Genomic DNA, 26405 nt, shown 5'->3' with positions numbered 1-26405 from the left:
GTGCTGCAAATGTCACACTTTTGATGACGCTCTCAGCCTTAAATAATCTATTAAGGACTTAGTAACATTGCCAGCCATTGGAAACAAGTGGTATTAACTTACAAACTTAATTCTTTCTTATTATAACCATAACATAGACAGGGTTCCCACTCTTTTCCAGAGATCATTTTCCAGGACATTTCCAGGAAATTTTCAGTGATGATCAAGCTGGTATGACAGTCTACATTTAGTTCCTAATCTAGTTACTAAACAGTCTAATATGTTCCTCTCAGTGGAAGTCTACATTGAAAGTCTATGGCTATCAATGAAATCATCTCTTACATGCTTAAAAAATTATGGCAAAGTGATTATAGAATAATGCAACCACAGATGTCCAGCACTTCACTTTATTCGTGCAACCAAGTAACAATAATGGGCAACTCTCATCTCAGCTTTCTCTTTTCTCAAAAAATATAAAATGAGCTAAGAAAAAAACAAAAGAGCCAGCAAAGGAATCAGGAAGCTGCCTTACTGAAATAAATAATAATAATAATAATAATAATAATAATAATAATAATAATAATAATAATAATAATAATAATAATAATAATAGAGGATCAGTGCATTAATGACCTAAATAGAACTGAATGACAAAAATGGCCACACATGTTTCTCAACTCAACTCAAAGTCAAAATATACCTGCTTTATCATGGATATTCTAAGTGGTCAATATAAAAACAAAGCAAATGTCACATTCAAATAAAAATGTTTATTTGAGTTACCGTAAACTCTGGAAAAATCACAGCGGTATACAAGTCGGGAGTTTTCACTCCTTCCAGCTACAGTACGGTAACTGAGCTCTCAGCCTGCAGGGAAAGTTGTGAGGCACAGACCCCCAAGCTCTCTGCCCGACTCCGCAGGTCACTCTTTAACTTAAATATAGGACTCTTTGAATCAAAAGAGCACTCTACAAGGTTCATTTACCATAAAACATAAACAATATACCCCTTTTTTCAGTGAATGCATGATTATGACCAGATGTGTTTTTTTAATCATGTCAGGTCGCACGCAGCCATAATGGAATAATTTTCCAGGACATTTTACATTTTCCCCCACTTTCCAGGTGTAGTGGCCATTTGTCATAAAAAAGTCAACGAATAATTAAAGTATCAAACTCAAACTTTAACTAAACTTAATCAAAGGGTCACTGATGCACCCTGGGGATGGGATGTACGCAGGCAAAATAAGTCTAATGTCCATGCAAAAGTTCAGCGGTTTCCAATGGTTTATTTATGATGGCAAGCAACAAAAAGGAACAAAGAAAATCACAGCTCCTGCTGCCTCTCTTATGCTGGTAAAAAACCATAGGTCCACCCAGGTGCATGCCGGCCTTCTGCCACCTACCTACCTAAATAACCTCAGGTGCCCACAGTTCCTAATTACCAAAGAAACAAAAACAAACAAAAGAAATATTAAATATACAAAAAATCTAAATATACTAAACAAATGACTAGCAAAAAATATAATCCCAAAGTCTAACTTAAATTAGTTATAAAAAGAAAAGTTTAGATAAACCTAACAACTAATACTACATATTAATTCCAAACTAAATAAACAACTAAATACAAAAAAAATAAACAAATAGCTCCAACACCAGGTATTTTCCAGTACTGGAAAACTGGTCAACTGTTCTCCAGGTTTTCCAGGATGTGTGGAAACCCTGATAGAGTCTGTAACCCCCCTGTTTTCTTTCAATCTACTAGCAGAAGAGGACCAATCATGAAGCCACAAGATTTGATACGAAAAAAAGTCAACATGAGTCTTCTGAAGGTCTGCACAGTCCTTCTCTTTCTTGCTGCAGTTTTTTTTTGCACTACGCCACATGGACCCTCCGAAGGTGAGAACTTGGTTTTACACTTAAAACCTAACAACCTACCACTTAATCTATGCTGTTTTGAGGTTATACTGACAAATGGCAATGCTGTTTAGGTTGGTCATAGGTGGCCATTGATGGCTGTGTGCTAGCTTCTTAGTAGGGCATGGCTATTGGGATGAAAGCATTCATCCTTTTCACTCCAGTACAAATACCTTGTGTTTATTTAGAATTCTTAAAAAATCTCACTACAAGATTTCCTGAGTTGTCTATATGGAGGATAATACGAGCTCAAAACTTTTCATCTTATGACAGGAACAAACAATCAATGTGTTTCAACCTACTGGTTCCTGTTAATTTCATATAAAGACCTTAGAAAGTCCTTACACCATTTTGCTTCTTGGACTGTAAGGCCCAATCTCAAGGTCCTCCCTAAGCCCTGATCCCAGAGTCCTTCTTGACTTCTATAACTTTGACGTCAGCTGCAAATTGATTGAGGGCAGGAGGCTGTAAGGGCTCACACTGTCGAACTGGAATGGGACAGCACTTTGCATCTTCTCACGTGACCTGCATGACATCACCAGCTTACCTTAATGGCATTAGGAATTTTTATTAAACAAATTTTTACTTTCCTCAAATTCAAGGCGCTTAAGGGACGACTGACTGCCATGTGATCCAGGCTCTTACACAGCTTAACCACAACATTTCAAATATACAGTTGTGTTCATAAGTTTACATACCCTGGCAGAATTTGTGATTTTTTAGGGCATTTTTCAGAGAATATGAATGATAAGAAAAACTTTTTTTTTCACTTATGGTTAGTGGTTGGGTTAAGCAAAATTGTTATCAAACAACTGTGTTTACTCTTTGTTTCATAAAAACAACAGAAACTACCCAAGAAACCATAAATTCTGCCAGGGTATGTAAACTTACGAGCACAACTGTATAAATAGGCTATATAACCATAAATATATGAATAGGCTACATAACTATTTTATATCAATTATACTGTATACACATATGTGTGAAGATAAATAGATTAAGGCTTATTTCTATATTTATACTAACAGGTAAACTTTTCTACCTGTAAATTTCATTGCAAATTTCATGCTTCTTTTTTACTGTCGCACTTTTTTTAATTTCACGTTACGGTTTTCGTTTACCTTTCCATGCTCGCGGGCTTTCACTAGGAATTCCGTGTTTCAGATCTCAATGCTATGAACTCTGGGTAAATCCCTTAAGATAAGTCTGTAAAAATGCCCACTTACGGAAAGGGGGAATAAAGGGCTCAAAATGTCAGTGAGTGATCCCTCACACATGATTGATGATTTGACAGTGGGACAGCCCTAAAGCCTCACGGACTTAGCGATAACGCGCCTCAAAGTCAGTGAGTGTTTGAGTGTGGACTTTGAGATTGGGCCTAAATCAAGTGTTTAAACACAAGTAGCTGGTGTAGTGCCATCAGAAAGCAAGTATCAAAAGTCCTTGGTACAGTATTTTCTATTAGAGGGACCTGCAGTGAAGTATCGCACACATGCTCATACACTGGCAAAATGATTTTATGATAGGGGAAGGTAAAGGGGGCCTTTGTTTCCTGTCCCCTGACATCAATTCATTAGATCTCATGCATGTCCATGTGTCCGTGAGTCCTGTCCACATGCCTAATTACCGTTGCATCTAACTGATGAAGTGACACACTTTCTTTGGGGAGAGATCACTGCTGAGGATATAACTCTGTGTGTCACAGCGTTTGATAGAGTGGCCCTCTGGGATAACATACATGTATGATAAGTTAATCTAAGTTCCACTAGATATGATTTGTGGACACAGAGTGAGTAAATCAATGCACCTCATGTATGAGTCAGTACCAGTTTGGCCACCTCAGGCAAAAGTCTGGCTCCCTGCCTATAGGTTCGGTTGAAGACTCAGCAGTGTTCAGTTTATTTATCTCATTGTTTAATGCATCATTGTCATCATCTTTCTCTCCGAACCCTGCAGTTCAAGCCTAAATTACCATATTCCATCAACTTCAAGAACATATCCACTGATCCTCCCAAGACTCAGGGCTTCTGCACCTTCAAGCCCCTGCCGCCTGCAGAAGCTCAAGAGGAACGCCACTTCTTAGACTTAATTGCGTTGCCTGAAACTCCACTTGTACCAACTCCTCTGTCATTGGAGCAGATGAGTCATCCTGCCAACAGCACCTTCACCATTCTCCCAAAGAGCGGAGGAGGAGAGTGGCATGTAGGAGATCAGCTGGAGGTTTTGATAAAAATGTTTGACTTCCAAGGTCATGCCAAGAAGACTGGAGGAGATTTCTTGGTTGCAGCGTTGCACAGCAAGGGACTCGGAGCAGGTGTGACTGGACGAGTGGTGGATCACCTTAATGGCTCTTACTCTGCTCTATTCCCTTTACTCTGGGAAGGAAGCACACGGGTTGAGGTAAAGCTAAAGACTGTCTGCTTCTATTTTATTGTTGCTCAGGTGATTCTAAAGGCTGATATATTCAATGTTTTTGTACAACAGGTATTAAAATCTGTGTAATCCCAACCTCTACCCAGACTTCTTGAAAAAAAGACGTCAACATGGAACTGCCAATGACTGCAGTTCCTGTAATGGCCACTTGAGGCTGTTTCAAATAATGAATCATTACACCCCTAGTTGGCACCATTTTTACTGGCTGTGACACTCAGGTGATGACCACACTATAACAATCAACTGTTGTGATTCAGTAATGTAATTCATATGTTTCTGTATTGAACTGTTCCACACAATAAGGATATTTTCTTATGGTTGAACCATAATTTGATGTTAACATTATTATACTATAAAGAATTCTAATGCAGGACTTGTAACACTAAACAACATCCCTACACTGTGTGCTATTACTGCTTTTGAAGTCATGTATATGAGTCCTTTCCTCATCACTTAAATCACATTTAAATTTCCTCCATATGAATGTTTGCTTTAGGTAGCAGCTCCCCCATCTTTCTGATCCTGCATACTGCCATCACTGAATTGTTCAGCATGAAGTACTAGACTGTACTGGCCTACCCCTCCCCCCCTGCTGATACCATTTAATTTCTTAGTTCCACAGACAATGAGAGCAAGCTTCTCTTTTCTCTTTTGTAGGTTGTTGCCAACGTTAATGTGACTTGGACTTAATGTGTATGTGGTGTTTTGGTTTATTTACTGATATGACTGAGCCTTACACTGGGTGAAAACTCTGCCTCTCTGTTCTGACAGGTGATACTTCTTCACACAAGCGAGGCTGTCACAGTTCTGCGCATGCTCAACATAGAAAGACCTGACAGGGTTATCTTCAAAGGCGTCTTCCGCTCCGGCTCAGTCTCTGAAACTACAGTCTGTAATGTTTGCTTACCTCCAAGCAACCAGTCACAGTGCAACTACACTGACCTCCACACAGGGGACCCTTGGTTCTGCTACAAGCCACAGAAACTCAGCTGTGAAGCCCGGGTCAGCCACAGGAAAACAGGATACAAGTATCAAGGGATCAAGAACGAGAAGGAGAAGCTCTTCCAAAAGTGAGGGAGCACAGAAAAAGTGATATCTTGTTTCTCATGTAGTAAAACATACATAAAGTAAACATTATGTATCTCATTGTAACACTCGACTTTGCTTTTTGTCAATGATGAAGCTCAAGGGGTTCTTTTAGAAGTAAAACAAACATAGAAAACTTTAACACATCAAACTGAACCAAAACCAGTGTTCATATTTTTAAAGTCAATCCTTACCCTATTCTTTCTGCGTTTTAAGGTTGATCCATTCTGCAAACCATATGTGAGATTTAAAAACACTCGGCTCTCTCTGATGAAAATGGAATTACGTCAAAACAGCCATTTAAATATCATCCGTATTCCACACAGTTCTGTTTAAAGTCCATAGTCATATAACATTTATTTTCAAATGAAACAGTCTGTGGGTCCAGGCAGTAGCTGCAGTCCGGCCTGGTGCTACAGAATTCATGTTTTCTCCTCCTGTTCCTTCTCTCCTTCCACATCACATCTTCCCTAAATAACTTCAGTCCCATTCCAGATAATAAAATTAACCGCACATACACATACCTCTCTAACAGTGGAATCTTTACATTTCACAAAGACAAATCAAACACTCATTTTTTTCCTTTTTTCCACAAAATTATTATTTTTGACACGTTCTTGTATGATGTGGCATTGTCACATCCTACTACAAGCTGTGAAGGTTGTGTCTGAAGATTACAGCATGAGGTAATACCAATCAAAACGTTAAAGGCGGAATCATTTAAGAAACAAAAACAGACATGTATCGCCTTGAGAAGTTCATTACAATCAAAGCCTTACCTTCTGGTAAATCCCCCTCAGGCAGTGGTTTTACATATTGTGATGTGTATATGAGATACCTTATTGTGTATTTTTTTCTTCAGGGGTGTCAACTTGAAAGTCTACATTAAGGCATCAGGACCTGACAGTGTCACTGTTTTGCCACAAACGGGAGGTAAAGTTTTTTTTCGTCTTCCACCATTACCTATGATAAAGGCTCAAACCTGAATGTGCTCAAGACAATAAGTAAAAGTGGTTTGACTTTAAATGCATCTTGCTGGTGTTGGATGAAAGACGTACTGGGCATAAAGCTCAACGTGGCACCAGCTGTGTTTGGTTACTATCCCATAAAAGCTTCATAAAACCACTTAACTCCAGCTTTCATCCAAGCACAAAGTAGGAGCTGTAAGCACACACTTGGGCTCAGCACACAAAGGTTTATATGTCCTTAATATTATCAAGTGAAATGAGTGAGTTCTTTTGTTTATATCGTAGGGCAATCCGGGCCAGATGACGGCAGTGAGAAGTTGGGACCCTCAAAAGATGGTCTACATGTATGGAGACTCCACCCTGAGACAGTGGTTTGAGTACTTCAAGGCTTCATTGCCAGGTAGCCGATCCACAGAGACTTCAGGCAGCTCTTTGAATTTATTCACATCACAGTTTAATCTGTTCTTTCTGTCATTCTTTCAGATGCTCAGGAGATAAACCTGAACAATCCAGTGAGAGTAGGACCTTTCATGATATTGGACAATGCAAATAACTTTGTGCTTACATACCGCATCCACGGTCTTCCTCTTCGTATGGTCTCAATTCCAGCCAGTAAGGAGCGTTATGTTGCCAATGAATTGGATGGGTTAATTGGAGGCACTAATACAGTTGTAGTCCTTAGTGTCTGGGCCCACTTCAGCACGTTCCCATTTGAGCTCTTCATAAGACGAATGCAGAGCATCCGCAGGGCGGTGGTCCGTCTGTTGGATAGGGCTCCAGGCACGCTGGTGGTCATCAGGACTGGAAATGTCCAAACTGTACGGCAATCTGGCATGATGAACAACAGTGACTGGTACGTATATCAGATCAACTTGGTGCTCAGAGCCATGTTCAAAGGACTCAATGTTCAGTGGATAGACGCCTGGGGGATGGTTCTGGCCCACGACCTGGCACACAACCTTCACCCACCACCTCCCATCATCAAGAATATGGTTAATGTTCTCTTGTCCTACATATGCCCCAAAAAGTGAAGCTAGCTGTGTAGTTCAAGGAAGGAATATAGAAATTAATCGTTAATCTACTCATGAACACTAAAAGGAGAGAAATAAATTAATTAAGTATAATGTGTCATCATTGTCCAATTGTCTCACAATTTATCAACTATCACAGAGTAAGCACCTAGAGGGTCATGCTTATGATATCAAATCATATTGCATCGTATTGTACTGTATTGTTTCATATCATATATATAATATATATCGTATCCTATTGTATTAAAAATGCATTGCTACACATCACATTGCACTCTACGGTATAGTGTTGTGTTGTACAGCATTGCATCGTCTGTATCGCACTGTTAATTATCTTGCAATTCATTCACTTGAGTTTGCAAGCCTACATTATATAGATCTATTGGTACTAAAGAAAGCTATCGTCCACCCTGACAGGGGAACTGGACACGGGACCAAAGCCCCCCTGCCAGTGACTTGCTTTTCCAACTAGCTCCTACTCAGGCACTAGCACCAGGATGTCAGCACTTCATGCCACCTATAGCTGGCACCTGCTACAGACTGCAAAAACAGGGGAACTTGGTAATGGTATGTCAGTGGACTCCACCAGCTACTAACTGCTTTACCAGGATGCAAGTGCCCCAAGACAGCTACAGGAACCAACTACGGCAGCCTGATACAGTTGGATCATCTAGGACCAGAACACCAATACCACTCGCCTTCCACCATCAGCAATTACCACTGGCAGTGGCAGTCTCCACCATCAAATGCCACAGGCTGCTCCAGCCATGTAACAGTAACAGTCTTCTTCAGCTCAGGAACACAACACCAGGATGTTAGTTTTCCCTGCAAGCTACCACCATCAACCACTGCAGGCTGCATCCATGACTGCACTGTGATGCCAGTGCCTCCACATTGCCTTGAACAATCAAAGCAATTAACTCCTGCCAGGCACCAGGATGCCAGTGCCAAGAAACCATCGCAAGCCCTACCAGGAGGGGTAACTTCCACCAGGATACAAGTGCCCCCCGCCACATACCAACCATTGACGCTAGATAGAACCTATCATGGCCCAGACACCGTGATTTTGGCTTCCAACCCCACCAACTATCGGTAAACACCAGCAGGGGCACGTGGCACCAGGATTCCAGCGCCTCCTGCTGTCTACCATCAGTCACCATTGCAGCTCCCAACAGCAGGGCTGGCATTATTTGGCACGCTGCTTGGGTACTTTCTGAAGAGGAGCAACTGGAGATTAATGGTAAGACGTAGGCGTGGAGAGCCAAATTTGTACTGTTATCACTGGGATGTTTTGCTGTTAACACATTTATATTATATTATATATGTAATATAATATAAACTGTAATACTTGCCTTATGTATTAAAGGATTAATTCCCATAATTGTCTCATTATCTTACCCAGTATTATTGCACAGTTCATACTAACATTATCTTTAACAATATTAAGACGACATCATTATTATTATTGTTGTTGTTGTTGTTGTTGTTGTCTGTCTCATTCTTTATTTTATAACTGAACATGAACAAAAGAACATTTTCATTATTTCTTCTCCTGTTTTCGTCATTGTCATCCCTTTACGTAATTGTATTCTATTATTATAAGTTAATACAATAATATCTATTAGTATTCATTATTGCTTTTATTAGCTAGTGTGGCAAGGTGAAGGGGGGGCGGTACTAAGGGTTTGCCATATAATAAAGAAGAAACAAAAATGTAACTGATCTGACAACGCCACCTGGGGAATTTCACCCCAGGAAATAAACAAACACCTTAATAAATAAAAAGGCTACACGGGTTCAACAACTAAATTGAGACGGAGACGTGGTTCAAAAGAAAATGTAAATCTATCGATAATTTAGACTGGAAGTATCTGTGAAGAGAACGGGGCTAGTTATTGCTGTAAGGAAGTAAATGAGTCAATTTAGGAAGATTTGTCAGTTTATTACAATATAGATAGTTTATTTCATCCTAAAAAGACACTTCCAATCGAAGGTAAAAAAAAAATGACAAAGGTTTAAAATTAGCAAAATGGGAGGGGGAAGTGAGGGGTGCTTGACAGCAGCAATATGGCTTCCGCTGCTGATTGGCCTCAAAACAGCGCTTCAGAAACAGATGAGTGACGTCACGGATACTACGTCCATATTTTATACAGTCTAAGATGTTACCTATGATTTTTACAGATTGAGCGAGGCAGATTTAAAAACGAAAAAGCAATGTGCTTTGTGTTTTCATTTTAATTGTGTTACAGAATGTGCAAGCTTGAACATGAATTTCAATTTTCAAATTTTCTTTTTAATTTGAATTATGATACTAATTTAGCTGGGTACTTTTTAAAAATTAAAACGCAATTGTCATTTCCTTTTTCATTTTAATTGTGTGACAATAATTAGCATTGTTGAAGATGAAAATTAAAATGCAAATAGGATTATTGAATATTCTTTTTTTTTTGTCAAATAATGGGCACATATTTAGAAAATTAAAAAGCGTTTCTCTTAATGCAATTTAATTTTCAAATTTGCTTTTTCATTTTAATTTTGGTATATATATACTTACATATACAAAAGGCTCCAGCTGCCTTAAGGTGCCTGATTAGAGGAGGGAGGGTTCAGAGAGGGAGCTGCATTCAAGACCAGCACTAAACTACAAGTGCTGCCTGCTACAATTAGATAAGACAGCACTGCCTAGCATTTTTTGTTGGTTTATCAAAGGAATCTGATACTGTGGACCATTGCTTGCTACTTCAGAGGCTACAAAACATTGGTTTTCATTTCAACACATGTAATTGTACTCTTCTTGGAAGGTTTTCCACAGACGTTGTAGTGTTTCTGTGGGAATTTGTGCCCATTCACTGTGTAGAGCACTGATGTTAGACGAGAAGGCCTTGCTTGCAATCTCTGTTCCAGTTCACTCCAAAGGTGAGGTTGAGGTCGAGGTCAGGACTCTGTTTCGGCCAGTCGAGTTCTTCCACACCGGACTCGTCAAACCCTGTCTGTATAGTCCTTGCTTTGTGCACTGGGGCCCAGACATGTCAGAATTAGAAAAGGGCTTTCCCCAAACTGTTGCCACAAAGATGGAAGCATAGCATTGTCCAAAATGTCTTGGGTCTCAAAGCTCTTCGCGTCGCGTCGTTCACTGGCGTCGTTGACTCGCATTGTTCACTCGCCCACCAGAGATGCAAGGAAATGAAACTAGAGGAGAGAGGAGAGAGGAGATTTATATTTAGAGAAATGAGACGTCCTCTCCTCCGGAGCGTCACCTGAAGCGATGTCGGTTTGTAATGACGGCTGTTTGTGTCTGCACACAGCTGTTTGTGTCTGCACACATGTTCACTGTAATAACTCTGATCAATATAAACAGTAACAGAGCTCTGTCTCTGTGTTTACCTATTTAACAAACACCTGTACATGAAGAGAATCTGCTCTGTGTTTATTCTGTCCTGAAGCATCACGGATCGATTCATCAGTAAAATGCTTCATTATTAAATTATTTATTACTTTAAGGGAAAATAGAAACCATGCAACTCTTTTCAAACCCCGTGCTCATTAATGATCAGCCTCATATGAAACTTTATTAACCTGACAGGAAATATAACAAGTGTTTTTACTAACAGACAAACTTTACTGTCAGACTTCCCTTCATGAAGAAAACCAGAACAAACAGGGAAACTAACAGGAGGAATAACTGACCATGAATATATATTCTATCTATTATATGTTATGACTCTATTTGGTTAGGATGTGAATCTGAAATAAACAATCACATATAAACTCAGGAGTGATCCTGTTATTATATGATTTTGCTTTTATGTTCAGTATTTTGGTTTAAAATCTCACATCAAACACTTTTTAATCTCAGCTCATCAAATACAGACTGTTCAGAAACCGATGCATGTTCATGATCTGCTTCAGGGCACCCTTAGTGACTGTTTTAAAGTCTGTTTCAGGGCACCCTTAGTGACTGTTTTAAGGTCTGTTTCAGGGCACACTTAGTGACTGTTTTAAGTTCTGTTTAAGGACACAATTAGTGTCTGTTTTATATGGGGCGCCGTTTGTAAAGTTGTGCGCACCGAAAATAACAGAAACATTTCTCCACATTTAGCTCCAAAACGTCATAAAAATGTAGTCATTTTTAAAAGTCAGTTTTTTTTTATCACATTTAGAGGAATATTTGTGATCTTCTTCACATTTGATTTTGTTGTGAAAAAACATATGAAGTTAAAATAATTGGTAAATCCAAATGCTGAATATAAATCTAAATGTTAAATATAAGTCTAAATGTTAAATTTAAATCTAAATGTTAAAAATAAATCTAAATGCTAAATATAAATCTAAATGTAAGATATACATCTAAATGTAAATATAAATCTAAATGCTAAATATAAATATAAATGTTAAATGTTGAATCCAAATGTTAAATGTTGCTCTGCGACTTCTGTGGGTGCTTCTCAAAGCTCTAAACTGCAGTCTCCCCGCTCCTCGGCCGAACCGGAAGTACTTAGTGACGCGCCAACTTGCGTCCCAAAGCTCTAAACCCTGCTGGAGGAGAGAGGAGAGAGGAGCGAGGAGACTGATCGGAGGAGGGATAATCGAGGAAACACGAGAGCAGACTTTGCGGAAGTCTTTTCTCTGACAGACACGCCCCCTTATCGAATATCACTCACTGATTTGACGCTGCAGCGGCTCGGACCTCTCTGAAACTTAACATCAGCTAAGTTTAATAACAGAGAAAAGATGGACCTTAAAACAGTCACTAAGGGTGCCCTGAAACAGACCTTAAAACAGTCACTAAGGGTGCCCTGAAACAGGTCTTAAAACAGTCACTAAGGGTGCCCTGAAGCAGATCATAAACATACGTCAGTTTCTAAACAGTCTGTATGTGATGAGCTGAGATTAAAAAGTGTTTGATGTGAGTTTTAAACACAAAATACTGATCGCAAAATCATAAATTCAACATTACAGAGGATGGATTATGTTATATCTGATTGTTTTTGTCAGATTCACTGTCTAATGAAATAGATTAATAGAGTCTAATATCATAGATAGAATATATATTAATGATCAGTTATTCCTCCTGTTAGTTTCCCCATTTGTTCTGGTTTTCTTCATGAAGAGAAGTCTGACAGTAAAGTTTGTCTGTTAGTAAAAACACTTGTTATATTTCCTGTCAGGTTAATAAAGTTTCATGAGGCTGATCATTAATGAGCATGGGGTTTGAAAAGAATTGCATGGTTTCTATTTTCACTTAAATTAATAAATAATTTAATAATGAGGCATTTTAAAAGTGAATAAATCCGTGATGCTTCAGGACAGAATAAACAGAGAGCTGATTCTCTTCATGTGCAGGTGTTTGTAAAACAGGTAAACACAGAGACAGAGCTCTGTTACTGTTTATATTGATCAGAGTTATTACAGTGAACATGTGTACAGACACAAACAACTGTTAAAGCCTTCATCAGAAACCAACGTTGCTTCACTTGACGCTCCGGAGGAGAGGACGTCTCATTTCTCTAAATACAAATCTCCTCGTTCCTCTCTCCTCTCGTTTCATTTCCTCGCATCTCTGGTGGGCGGGACTAAGACGCGAGGAAGAGACGACGCGAGGAAGAGACGACGCGAGGAAGAGACGAGACGACGCGAGGAAGAGACGAGACGACGCGAGGAAGAGACGACGCGAGGAAGAGACGACGCGAGGAAGAGACGACGCGAGGAAGAGACGACGCGAGGATGGACGTTTAGAGCTTTGAGAAGCACCCTGTGAAGCCTGCTCTCGTGTCTCCTCGATTATCACTCCTCCGATCAGTCTCCTCTCTCCTCTCTCCTCTCTCCTCTCTCCTCTCTCCTCTCTCCTCTCTCCTCCAGCAGATTTTAAGAGCTTTTGGACGCAACTTACAATGGCGGATCAGTAACTACTTCCGGTTCGGTGGAGGAGGGAGGAGGGAGGAGAGAGGAGACTAAAGTTAAGAGCTTTGAGACACACCCTTGGTATGCTGAAGCATTAAGATTGTCCTCCGCTGGAAATATGGGACCCGATTGAAAAAACTGAATTCAATAATTAACAGGTGTGGCCAAATGCTTTTATCCATAGAGCATTTATCATAGAAAATAATCTGTTTAACTAGGGAGCCTCTTTTCTCATTAAAAAAAAAAAAAAAGTTATATTTTTGGCCGTTTTTGCATTTATTGATAGGACAGCTGTAGATAGACAGGAAATGTGGGGAATGGAGTGGGAGCAGCATTGGACAGGCCATCTGGCGTACCGGGCAATGCCCGGTGGGCCGACGCACATTTTGGGGCCGGCCCTGGGCTGTCATAATTTAACCCAAAAAGTACATTGTAACAGCTACTGTTTGTTAAATGTGTTCAGTGCAGATGTTCCTAATTCCTACAGTGTTGACAGTCAGTGAAGACATCAGTGAGCGGCACACAGTGCAGCAGGAGGGAGGGGCTGAGGTGTGTGAGTGAGAGTGTGAGCTCGAAGGACGAGAGACAGCACAGAAGAAGTTGTTAGTTCTTTCATTTAATCCTTTTCGTGTTGTTAGTGGGCGTGGTCAAATCATTTTTATCGACAGTGATGAGCCATTTGTTGATTTATGAAAAAACAATGAAATCTCTCAGCCTCCCTCGGCCCACCCCTCCCCTCCTGCTTGACCTAGGTTATCAAATGTTGCCATTAGAGCTGGCCGGAGTCGGAGAGAAGTGAGTGGAAATGGATCAATAACAAAAGCACAAGGGGGATGCAGAAAAGCTGCGAGAAAAAAAAGGTAAAAACAAGTGGACAGCAAAATGTGCCAAACTTACTGCCATGTTTTTCATTGCCACCTCAAGTAGGACTGCGGCAGCAGGTGCGGCCCCTGTCCCCCAGGGGTGTTCCAGGGATGTGCCTTTCATTGGTGTGGACTTCACAGGCATTCTTCAGTCGTGTAAGTTTACTATACTGTATACTGTTGTTATGTGTTCTTGCTGACATCCACCTGGATGGTCCTAAAGGCTACTACTTTTACAGAGTGACTGTAAAGAATGCAACCATCTATTATTGCATTATTTTAAAGACACCAACACTGTCAATGTACATGTTTTGAAATAGTCTCATCCTCACTCTTGACCCACTTGTCCTCTCTTTCTCTCCCTTTGGAGTGAAGGTTTGCCTTTCCCTGATGTGGAGTTTACATGTGTTCTTTTTCTTTCATTGTGAGTTTATTAAATATCTCTTATTTTAATAACAGAAGAGACACTATCAGATGAATCTAGCATATCTGACCTCACCTCTGCTTTCTGTCTCCCTCAGAGCACCAAGGTCCATGCAGCCTTCTGTCTCAGCATATGTAAGTACAAAATAAGCTGTTATCTCTCTGTTCACCTAAACATTATTAAAACTATACATTCACTGATCCCTGCTCTCTTTATTTCCTTTGTCTGCCTGTCTCTGTATCTCTCTCTCTCCCTCTCTCTCTATCTTTCTCTCTCATTCTCTCTGTTTATCATACTTAAAGGTGCCACTTTGATGAGGAGCTCTTTATTTTACAGGGATATATGGTCTTACTGTGGTCTTAATTGTGTATTTGTAAAAACAGTATATTTCATTAAACATTGAAAAGACATCTCTAGCAGTGTTTCTTTGACATCCACTTTCACTTCAAGATGGAAATTATGACACTGTGTCCATCTCTCCCAAGATGAAAGTGTCTGTGAGCATTGGAAGAGTGTATCCATTTTTTAACATGGTTACTCTCTTCCATGTGGGCTGCTGCGCTATATTTTTATTTTTGAAACAACACAATGTGCACATACTGTATATTCTCTGGTATGTTTTGCTTTCGCATATCGTATAAATAATCATGGTGGGCCGCCATGGCCAAAAATGCCAGGGCCATTTTTTGGTCCCAGTCCAGCCCTGAGTGGGGGAATACATGCAGCAAATGGTCGCGGACGGGAATCGAGCCGGCAACCTCTGCGACGAGGACTGTAGCCTCTGCATGTGGGGCACTTAGACCGTTAGGCCACCAGTGCCCCTTTTCCCATTTTTTTCACTGTACAATGTTCCACAAGGTTTGGTTTTTGGTCCAGTTTTATTTACTATCTATATCTACAATATTGTCTCTTGTTTATCAGATTGTCATGCACATCTATATGCTGATGACTCTACACTGTATTGTTTTGTTGATTCAGTTCAACTTGTAGAGAATAATTTGCACATTTATTTTTAACCATCTGCAAGTTTCCTTCTCTCAGCTGGGCCTGCTGCTTCTTCCTCATCCTTTGTATGTTCAGTTTGGTGCACGTGTCACTACCATCACACAACTCTGTCACTCACACATACTTTTCACACATGACAGATTCTTTACATGCCGAGTACTCTGAGCTTAAGGCTTCTGGATTCTCCTAGAGGAGGATTTGGATTTCACTGTCTTATTGGCTAAATTACGCCATCTGGTGGAGGTTTTGATTTCTAAACACCACCTACAGGCCACTACCCTACGCCCAGGTGGAACTATCCTATTGATGGCAGATGTGAGGAGGCCTACTGCCCAAAACACATAGAAGTGTGTTTTTAAGGTCAACATGACATCAACTGTTCAAAAGAGAGGGCCTTGGTATTTTTTCTTGGTTTTCTAAAGCTTAAAAAGATATGTTGGAGTTACAACATCCTTTAAATGAAACAGCATGTATAGCTACATCCACAATGCAGATCTGTACTCAAAATGCAACACCAGAAAATGATGGTCGACTAAACTTTGCACCTTGCAGTCGTTACTTGCTTCTACAGGGTTAAGACTGTACAGCGGGAACAATGTGCACAATTATTTACACATTCCTGCAGTTACATCAAGGGTTGAGAAACCTCCTAGGAACCAGAACATACTTCAAGTATGAAACAGTAAACTACAGTCAACATGAATGGATCAGGCACTTTTTTAACTATTCATCATGACCCCTCTACTGACCCATCAAACGCATTAGTGACAGATCTGAAAACTGAAACACTGCACACACAAAGACACTATCACTACTTATCTGTAAGTAGCTCTTAAGACCAAACTTTTGTTGCACAGAGCAGAAAAACAACAAATAAGACATTCAGGCAATATTTTATTTGGATGTTTAATTTTTCAGAACATATTACATTTCCACAACTCCTGTGATCATTTCCAGTGATAAGATTTAAATGTGTCATAACATCCATCACTCCAAAAGCACAATTGGAGGATACAGTTAGTGCACAAAAAATGAGAAAGTGTGATTTATAATAAATGATATGAGTGTGACAGAGCGAATTACACTAGTTGATGGCTGGATGTTTCAACAAGAGGACGCTGACTGATAAACAGTGAGTGAGTGACTGAAGCCAAAAACTAACTCCAACTCCAGCTGTGATTTACTTGAACAAAGAAATAAGCTATGCGAAAAGTGACCCACCCCCGTGACCTCAGGGAAAGAAATCAAGCACTTTTAAATTAAATGCCCTTTTCTGCCTTTTCATAACTCTCTGCCTTCCTCCTTCTCTCAGTAGTTGTTCACCATCTCCGGCATGATGCTCTTGTCCTCCTCCACGTCCTTCAACACAGTCTTACCGAGCAGATTGTAGATGTCCTCGGCCGAGATGCCTATTGGCTCTGCCACTTTCACCGCCAGCATATCTTGGGTCAGTTTGGCTCCTTTTGGGATGTTGACTTTGGCTACCACTGATTTACCCAGCTGAAGGAAAAGAAAGAGTCAGAAATGAAAATCACATTGTCTCACATTTGTGTGTGTTTTCTTGTGGAGGGAGGATGTCGTACCTTTTTGAGGAATGGCTGCTCACACGGTAATATCTCCTTGACGCCGCTTCCCATCGCTGACTCTATCATCCGGATGGAACAAACCAGATCCTTAAGCTCCTGGGGCTCCAGAGAGGCTGCTTGATCGTTTCCTTTCCACGTCTTGTCAAAGGTAACGTGACGCTCCACGACCTTCGCCCCCATAGCTACAGCTGCAACTGAAACACAGATCCCAGTCTCGTGACCGGAATATCCAATGGGAATATCCAGAAATTCCTTTTTGTATTCCTGCAAATGACAAGTGGCCAGGAATAATTAATGTACTTATTTGCTGTCCTGCTAGTTGTCCAATGATAGCAAAAGCTACCAACCATTTCCTCACTAAATGTCAAACTACTGACACTGGAAACAGAAACTGGTTTGTAATTGACAGGGTCTATAAACCACCTTCTCACCGTTATAACTCTGAGGTTTGCATCTTTAGGATCCAGAGGGTAACAGCTGGTGCACTGTAGGAAGGTAAATTTGTCGGTGTGTTTCTTCAGTGTTTTGTAGACCTTACGCATCGTGTCCATTGACTGCACCCCACTGGACACCACCATGGGTAGTCCTGAGACAAGAGAGACAAACGTCATCTCTAACAGAACTTCCATAATTCACACTGAACATTACAGAAAAACTTTAATGCTAACTTAACAAAAACAAGTTCATTGTATACATTGTACCAGATATGAAAGTTTGCACCTTTCTTGGCAGCCTTCTCCAGATAGGGGAAGTTGTTGGTGTCATTAGAGCCCACTTTGATGAACGGCACATTAAGCTCATCCAGGAAGTCCACTGACATCTAAAGACAGAATGAGTTGAGGTTAAACTAAAACTTTCATGAAGCTGTCAGAAAACTATAATCTAAAGTTCTTACCTCATCCATCGCTGATGCAGTGAAGAAGATCCCCACCTCCTCTGCATGTTTCTGCAGTTCCTTGTACTGCTCATGGCTGAACTCCAGATGGCGCTTATGGTCGCCATAAGTTTTTCCAAAGGAGTGTGGACTGTTGTATGGGCGCTCTAGGGCTCTCTTGTTAAATTTGCACTGTAGGTCACTCTTCTGAAATTTAGCACAATCTGCACCGCACTCCTGTGAAGGTGGATATAAATCAGAGTTAACAAGGTCAGGCTTGGAAACTTATAATCATTCATCTTAAGGTTCCTTTAGATTCCTACAAGATCATCAGAGAGTAACAATACAGCAGTATACCTGCAGGAAGGATCCTGAAGAGGGGTATACGATGTGTTACAAATAAGAGAGGGAAGCATTCAATGTCTACAGCTCAGTGTTCAAGCTGTTCTCTTTCTACCACATAACTTGAACGTGAAAAAGTCATATTTTTATTTAGAGACAATTAGAGAAACAATTGTGCATTAGTGAGTGTTGCACTGTATGTTTAATTTGAATTACACACTGATTTACCAGAGGCACTAGGATAACCTGTTTATACAGTAGCTGGTGGACATGATGCTATAACAGACAAGCCAAACCATGTTCACAAACCTGGCAGCAGTTTTAGTGATAAACTGATGATATGTCAAAAGAAGTATTTTACATTTGGAAAAATAACTATTTCAAACTCTACTCAGGTAACACCTTTCACCTGAACCAAACAGCGTGATGACATGTCTCACACAGACAACTTCTTCCTAGGTACTGTAAGTGTTTAATAAGTCCAAACCTGTTTGTTCCCAGATTGTCTAGAATTATCTTTGAGGCCTGTTTTAACTCAACTCTGGGAATCCATTAGACAGCTGAAGGCACACAGTACAAGGTTCTACATCAAAAAAAAAGTTATTATCAAAACTGAGAATACATTCAAAATTCAACACATTTTAAATACTATATATCATTTCAGAAAATGTATCATTCTATGCATTTAAATTAAATAATTTCCATTCATATTCCTGTTTTCTTTCTCTATTACAAAAAATAAAGTTACTCAACCATATAAGAACTTAAAATGTGTCGTCATTCTTTTTAAATAAAGCATTAAGTGTTTGTTTTTTTACCTTTGCCATTGTGATCATTTTCTTTGCAGTCTCCATGTTTCCCTGGTGGTTTATTCCTATTTCAGCAATGATGAAGCAGGGGTGGTCCCCTCCAATCATTCTGCCAGGGCACAGCTCAAACTCCAGAGGCATTTTGTTCTCAAATATGGGAAATAAAACTACAGAAAGTTGGTAAGCTGAATATTTGACAGGTGGGGTGCGATGAGCTGAGCGCAGGAAAGTGGGCCGATTTACCTTGATGTGATGCTATTTAACAGATTCCACGCCTCCATGCTGCCGGGCTAATTATACGTTACAACATGCACGTACACAGGTATAAACTTCCGCATTGTAGTTCAACGTGAGGGTACGAAGCTTTTCATTTTATGAACGGTACCCTGAGGGGTAAACTGGTTTAACTCCTTTTTGAACAGTAAACACCTTTGACACCACTCCTCTGGAGTTTCATGGGTGGTGTTCCGTCTTTACTGAAATGGGATCTCATGATTTAAAGAATAGATATTTTTTTACACATATAAACACACAGAAATGAACTCATACACATTTATTTATTTATCTATATATTTGTTTATTTATTTATCCATTGAATCATTTATTTATTTATTTATTTATTACGTGCTACTTTTTGATGTGGGCAAACGGTATTTTGCAGTTTTTAAAAAATATATATATTACGCACGTTAAAATACAGCAACTCTCTACAAACCCATTCTCCCTCCCCAAATAATGCAATGCAACAACCCTCAACTCATATCTGAGCCTGTGAAAACCATGTTGACAACAGAAAAAGAATTTCATACTCCTCTCAAAATCTCTAAATCGGTGTGATCCGAATTTCCTTTTCTCTCTAGTTGACTGTTCACTTAATTTAGACATCTACCTGTACGTTATTAGTGTTTGAGTTTAGTCAAGTTACAGCTAAAGTAATAATAATGATAATAATAATAATAATAATAATAATAATAATAATAATAATAATAATAATAAAAAAAAAATAACTGAGCACATATGATTTACTTTGACTGTAAGAAATAAAATAAAAATATCATTATATTAAAAAAAAAGTTACAGCTGACAACATGCTGCTTCCTGATACAGCTCTTTCAGGTAAAGCTTTTATGGCGATATAACATGAGGGTACTTTTATTGTGATTGATTCCTCAAAAATCTAATGTTTATCCTCGAAACAAGCTTTCCAGCTGGTCGAGCAGTCTCAGCAGGCGTTTAAATCATGACACATGATGACTATTGAAACCAGTTAGCCTACATCCCACACCTCAGGGGTCCGTTTCACAAAGCAGGTTTAGTGAATACTCTGAGCTTGTTAGCCCTGAAATGAGGGAAACTCTGTGTTTTCCGTTTCACAAAGGGGGGTCACTCAAACCAGAGAAAGAGGGGTAACTCTAGCCTGTTTCACAGAGGGAGGTAACTTAAACTCTCGGTCAGTTACCGTAGTAACAGACTATGAACCTAATCTGGTCGGGACCAGGTTTTTCTCAATGAACCTCGAGTTTCTCTCAGTCTCCGCCCCCTTTCAGCCACACACGGTATTTGATTTCCTCATTCATTCAGTCGGCAGGCGAGTGTTGGCGTAGCGTATTTCTGCCGTCTGTTATTTAAAAAAATAATTCAAAAATCAATCAGTAGGCCTATATTAGGTGCCAACTTTTTTCACTAAAATGGCATGTCCTTTTGTTAATGATCCCGTGGATGAAGGTGCAGCATTATTGCGCAGAGAATTCAATATTCGTCGGAAGATGATAATCAGACCGCGCATAGATGTTTTAGAATTCCGGTACCGTTTCACTTCACAGTCGCTCATCTACATACACAACCTAATCCGTCCGTACATTTGCAACATTACCCATCGTAGTCGTGCTCTTACATCCCAGCAGATATTGTGTGTTGCTCTGCGTTTTTTTGCAAATGGGAGTTTTTTGTATAATGTTGCAGGTGGCAACGAATCTCCCGCACACTGTCAAACTTAAAACAAACATTTATTGGCAAAAACGTTTCAGTCTCAGACCTTCATCAGGCTAACAGTCTTCAAAGAACGGCAGAACATCTTAAAAAGGATAATTTCGCTCCCCTCCTCCTGCCCCATGAAGCAAGATGTGCGAAGCATTTTCTTCACGTAACCTGGCTGTTGAAAACGTGTTCAATCCATAGACTGTATAAGGTTAAATCGCAAATTCACCTTTCTTAATGGCCAACACCCAGAGTCGTCGCATGGGCTGTGCGAACTGTGCACCCGCACAGGGACTTGCGCCAATAGGGGGGCTCGCGCCTGCAATCCTGCTGTTTTATTATTATTATTATTATTATTATTATTATTATTATTATTAATAATAATAATAATAATAATAATAATAATAATAATATAAAAACACTTGTCATATATGATTTTGTCTGTCAGTCAGAGACATTTGTGTCTGCAAAGCTATACAACAGAGATTGCTTCTGATATGGACACATGAGCCTGCTATAAAAGCAACACGGTGAACGTGAAACAAAAGCAAACGTGATGAAAAAGAAAATGAATGTACTCCAGACCCAGAGCAGGCGCATATAACGGACTGTTTTAATGTGCACCATTTAAAAAAGGCCTACTGGGGCATTGGTGGCCTAGCAGTCTAAGCGAAGACCTGTTTCAGGGCATTCTTAGAGACTGTTTTAAGACCTGTTTCAGGGCATTCTTAGAGACTGTTTTAAGACCTGTTTCAGGGCATTCTTAGTGACTGTTTTAAGACCTGTTTCAGGGCATTCTTAGAGACTGTTTTAAGACCTGTTTCAGGGCATTCTTAGAGACTGTTTTAAGACGTGTTTCAGGGCATTCTTAGAGACTGTTTTAAGACCTGTTTCAGGGCATTCTTAGAGACTGTTTTAAGACCTGTTTCAGGGCATTCTTAGAGACTGTTTTAAGACGTGTTTCAGGGCATTCTTAGAGACTGTTTTAAGACGTGTTTCAGGGCATTCTTAGAGACTGTTTTAAGACCTGTTTCAGGGCATTCTTAGAGACTGTTTTAAGACCTGTTTCAGGGCATTCTTAGAGACTGTTTTAAGACCTGTTTCAGGGCATTCTTAGAGACTGTTTTAAGACGTGTTTCAGGGCATTCTTAGAGACTGTTTTAAGACCTGTTTCAGGGCATTCTTAGTGACTGGTTTAAGACCTGTTTCAGGGCATTCTTAGTGACTGTTTTAAGGTCTGTTTCTGGGCACCCTTAGTGACTGTTTTAAGGTCTGTTTCAGGGCACCCTTTGTGACTGTTTTAAGGTCTGTTTCAGGGCACCCTTAGTGACTGTTTTAAGGTCCCTCTTTTCTCTGTTATTAAACTCAGCTGATGTTAAGTTTCGGTTAAGTCCGAGCCGCTGCAGCATCCAATCAGTGAGTGATATTTGATAAGGGGGCGTGTCTTTTGAAGAGACAATCTCTCAAAATTCAGAGGTAAGAACTACAAAAATAAACCCACTGAAATCATCATATCAAGCTGCAAGCAGGACTCTTGACACATCTATGACACAAAAACACAATAACAACATTTACAGTTGTGCTCCTAAGTATACATACTCTGGCAGAATTTATGGTTTCTTGGGTAGTTTCTGTCAACACTAGTGAACCGGTCCTGGGGAAAGTTAGTGAACCGGTCCTGGGGAAAGTTAGTGAACTGGCCCTGGGGGAAGTTAGTGAACCGGTCCTAGGGAAAGTCAGTGAACCGGTCCTGGGGAAAGTCAGTGAACCTAAGACAACACTGAGAGGAGCTGGCTGAGATGTCAGAAGATGGTCTGAGTAGGAGCAGAGTAGTTTCGTTGAACATGTGTGCACGTGACTCAGTGTTTTATTTCTGATTGGTTAGATATTTATTTCCTCATAATTATCCAAGTTAACCCCGCCTTCTTTATCCTAGCTTTAGAATGGTATCAAACACTTAACCGATAATACTTCAAAAGTTGATTAAAGTTCAGTTCCAATATTTTAAATATATATGATAGTATGTAAATGTGACTATAAATGTCAAAGGTAGAATGTTTTCGTTGATTTGGGTTACCAGAGGCTTTAAAAGCACAGGTTTCCAGCTTCTAGCCTTGAAACAAAAGCTTCTTACTTTTTGGTCAGGTGACGCATTTGATGACCTGTTTAAGTTCAACTTTTTTTTTCAGTGTGAAGTACGATATTGCTCTGTCTGGTCTGTACAAATATGAAAAATAGCTTCATGTGCAGGCACATGGAGCCAGGCCCAACCCTCAGGATGTTTTTTGCTACCTTTTTTCACCAGTATTTCCAGTTAGCCTATACCTTGTGCCATCTCAAGATGATAATCAGCACTCTCAACTCGGGGCCGTTTGGACGTGAGGGGCCAAAAAACCCTTTTTTTAGAAAAAGCTCCTGGTGGTAATGTACATCTAGAAAACAAGGTCTTAAATATCCAAATATCCCTTTGATATCCAAGTATGAAATTTGGCATAGAGTATCCTGACACATAGGGGAAGAATAAGAGATCAGTTTGTAGAAAACTCCACCCACTGACCAATCAGCTCGCTCGATCACAGAACTGTCCTGTTTTTAACGGGGGAAATGAAATAAAGAACAGGTGAAAGATATAGATCATTACATGATGAAGTGTTTAGAGATAAACATACATTTCCGTCCCGTAGAAACAAAGCTTACAGCATTAGGAGATACAAATATCATATCAGAAGAAACCTGACCACTGTCTACCTCCACCACAGCTGGTCCCTCGTCAGCTGCAGGGTGGCTTCATTCTTCATCCAAATCATATAAACACAATACTGCACATACTGTCTTAGGTGGTGCAAATTTTCCAAGCTTTTGGCAGATTTCCAAGAAAACCTCGAAAACGTGACAGTCTGCCACGCCCACAATTTTAGTCTGAACAGAATGCCTCTAATGATTTTTAATCGTCAATGTGTCTACTATATAATGTGCTTGGTTTGGACTGAATTGGAGAAAAACCCTAGGAGGAGCTCTCAAAAGTATGCACCCTTAATTGGACGCCATTCTATATATGCATTTGATGCTCTTCCTGTTGAGTTTTGGATAAGGGTGCAAGAGGCTTTTTTGTGCGTCCTGATGCCATGAATATGCGTCTTAGTTTTCATGTATGTAGCTCAAAAGAACCTCTATGGGGAGGGGTTTTTTTTTAACTCTAGGGGGCGCTAGTGAGCACATTTTTGAGATTTTTTTTGCGAAACCCATAAAATGTTGTGATTTTCACCAGAACTGATTCGTGTGCAAAAATACCCGCGCTTTCATGCACGTTCAGGGCTCCAAAAATGCAATCTCCTCGGCGGAAGACTAATAAGAAGACTATTCCTTAGGGTTTCAATAGGGCCTTCACCGCCACTGCGTGTCAGTGCTCGGGCCCTAATACTACAATTTATTTATAATGTACCTTTCAAACCCAGAGTTACAAGGTACCATACATACATGTAATACAAACACAGTTTGGTTCAGATAAATGATGCATATGAGAGAACATGTGTAACATCTCAGTCATGTTTTATTGCTTATCCAACAAGCCTGCTGTACAAACACTACCCACAATGTTGCATGCAGGATACAGTAGTCCTGCATTTATTTACCTCATTATTCTATTATTTATTAAGTTTCATGGAAAAAAGAAATCATGCAACTGTTTTCAAACCCCATGCTTGTTAATGATCAGCCTTATAATAAAACATTATTAACGTGACAGTAAAAATGGACAGGAGAAATACCTGATCATGAATATATCTATGATATTAGGCTAAATAAGTTATCATTTTGTTAGATGGTGAATCTGAGGAGAAAATCTGATATAAACTTGGGTATGATGCTCTGTGATATTGATTTTATGATAGTTATGTTCAGTAGACCTAAAACTCACATTCAACTCATTTTATCTCAGCTCATCACAAACCGACTGTTTAAAAAATTACCTATGTTTATGATCTGTTTCAGGGCACCCTTAGTGACTGTTTTAAGGTCCGTCTTTCCTCAATTATTAAACTCAGGTGATGTGAGGTTTTACAGAATTCAGAGCTCCGGCAGCTTCCAGTCAGTGAGTGATATTTGACACGTGGCATGTCTGACAGTGAAAAAACTTCTGTGAAGGCTGTTCTCATGTTTCCTCTCTCGTTGCTCCTACCATTTGTCTCCTCCTTCCTCCACCCTCTGTCCCCGGGCAGATGACACAGAAAGTGTCATTTTCTTTTTGGTTGTGAGGTTACTCAGTTTGACTTGTAGATACTAATGTCATACTTTTGATGACTATCTCGGGGAGTAAAACCAGTCAGTCAAGCAGAATCAAATAAAAGAGCATTGTATTGTATTGTATTTTTATATTGAAATGTAAAATTTTGTGTGAATCTATCTATCTATCTATCTATCTATCTATCTATCTATCTATCTATCTATCTATCTATCTATCTATCTATCTATCTACCTACCTACCTACCTACCTACCTACCTACCTACCTACCTATCTATCTATCTATCTATCCATCCATCCATCCATCCATCCATCCATCCATCCATCTATCTAGATGTTGTTCCCGGGCTTTTACTTTGACATTTAACTTCCGTGCCATGTGACTATCCCTCTCCCTTATTTAATTACGGTAAAATCAAAAGAACCTGTAGAGGTCGTGTTTGGGACTGGATCTTATCCTGTCTTGATGTTGGGTCTTTGTTTGTAATATAACATAGAATACAGTTTGGACCTACTCTGTACTGTGATATTTGGTAAGTAGTTGGCCCAAGTTTTCTTAGGACTTCAAACGGTCCCTGTAGCTGACAAAATTGCTGGCTAGCTGGAAGTCTTGGCTTACTCAAATTCTAAAGGGTAGTGAAATGTGTTGAACAGGTCTGACTAGATAGTTAAAATACTAACATATGTTTCCTGAGTGTTAATGGTGTGTTATTTAAGTCCCAGAATGTTGGAGGGCAGTTTAGCCATCTCTTCTTTTTGTCCTATACAACTGACACTGGCAGAAACCAGTTTCAGTTAAGTGCTTGTGTGTGAGCCTTGAGCGAAGCTTTGTTTTATTGATGCTTATTACTGAGAAAAGCTGTTCACAAAGGTAGGTAGTCCCAAGCATGCACAAAACTTTTGCAGCAAGGGCTGTCAATTTGGGGTACCCTGGCAAGAGATGTAATCTTGTCTTTGTACCGATCCATGTC

General features: G+C 39.8%; 2 protein-coding genes across 2 annotated transcripts; one reads left to right on the top strand and one right to left on the bottom strand.

Moving 5' to 3' along the window:
* The first annotated feature begins 1749 nt into the window (after positions 1 to 1749).
* On the top strand, positions 1750 to 7489 carry LOC117805226 (NXPE family member 3-like). The gene is made up of 5 exons (XM_034673895.1): positions 1750 to 1877; positions 3852 to 4295; positions 5100 to 5398; positions 6277 to 6347; positions 6866 to 7489. The coding sequence occupies exons 1-5, from the start codon at positions 1863 to 1865 to the stop codon at positions 7411 to 7413; spliced, it is 1377 nt and encodes a 458-aa protein (XP_034529786.1). The 5' UTR covers positions 1750 to 1862; the 3' UTR covers positions 7414 to 7489.
* Positions 7490 to 16483: 8994 nt separating this feature from the next.
* LOC117804751 (sialic acid synthase-like) lies at positions 16484 to 19527 on the bottom strand. Its single transcript, XM_034673098.1, has 6 exons — positions 19227 to 19527; positions 18088 to 18303; positions 17913 to 18012; positions 17624 to 17778; positions 17190 to 17456; positions 16484 to 17106 (listed from the first exon to the last, which is right to left on the bottom strand). The coding sequence occupies exons 1-6, from the start codon at positions 19356 to 19358 to the stop codon at positions 16915 to 16917; spliced, it is 1062 nt and encodes a 353-aa protein (XP_034528989.1). The 5' UTR covers positions 19359 to 19527; the 3' UTR covers positions 16484 to 16914.
* Between the last annotated feature and the right edge of the window lie 6878 nt (positions 19528 to 26405).

The sequence above is a fragment of the Notolabrus celidotus genome, chromosome 21, assembly GCF_009762535.1.
Source record: "Notolabrus celidotus isolate fNotCel1 chromosome 21, fNotCel1.pri, whole genome shotgun sequence".
Classification (NCBI taxonomy): Eukaryota; Metazoa; Chordata; class Actinopteri; order Labriformes; family Labridae; genus Notolabrus; species Notolabrus celidotus.
The sequence above is the reverse complement of the archived record's forward strand: the minus strand, read 5'-3'. Positions and strand labels throughout refer to the sequence as shown.

Coding starts and splice junctions, on each gene's coding strand:
- LOC117805226 (XM_034673895.1), top strand. Junction 4,296..5,099: donor AAGGAAGCACACGGGTTGAG/GTAAAGCTAAAG, acceptor CTGTTCTGACAG/GTGATACTTCTTCACACAAG. Junction 5,399..6,276: donor AAGGAGAAGCTCTTCCAAAA/GTGAGGGAGCAC, acceptor TTTTTTCTTCAG/GGGTGTCAACTTGAAAGTCT.
- LOC117804751 (XM_034673098.1), bottom strand. CDS start 19,358: ATGCCTCTGGAGTTTGAGCTGTGCCCTGGCAGAATGATTGGAGGGGAC. Junction 18,013..18,087: donor CTGCATCAGCGATGGATGAG/GTAAGAACTTTA, acceptor TTCTGTCTTTAG/ATGTCAGTGGACTTCCTGGA. Junction 17,457..17,623: donor CAAACCTCAGAGTTATAACG/GTGAGAAGGTGG, acceptor TGTCATTTGCAG/GAATACAAAAAGGAATTTCT.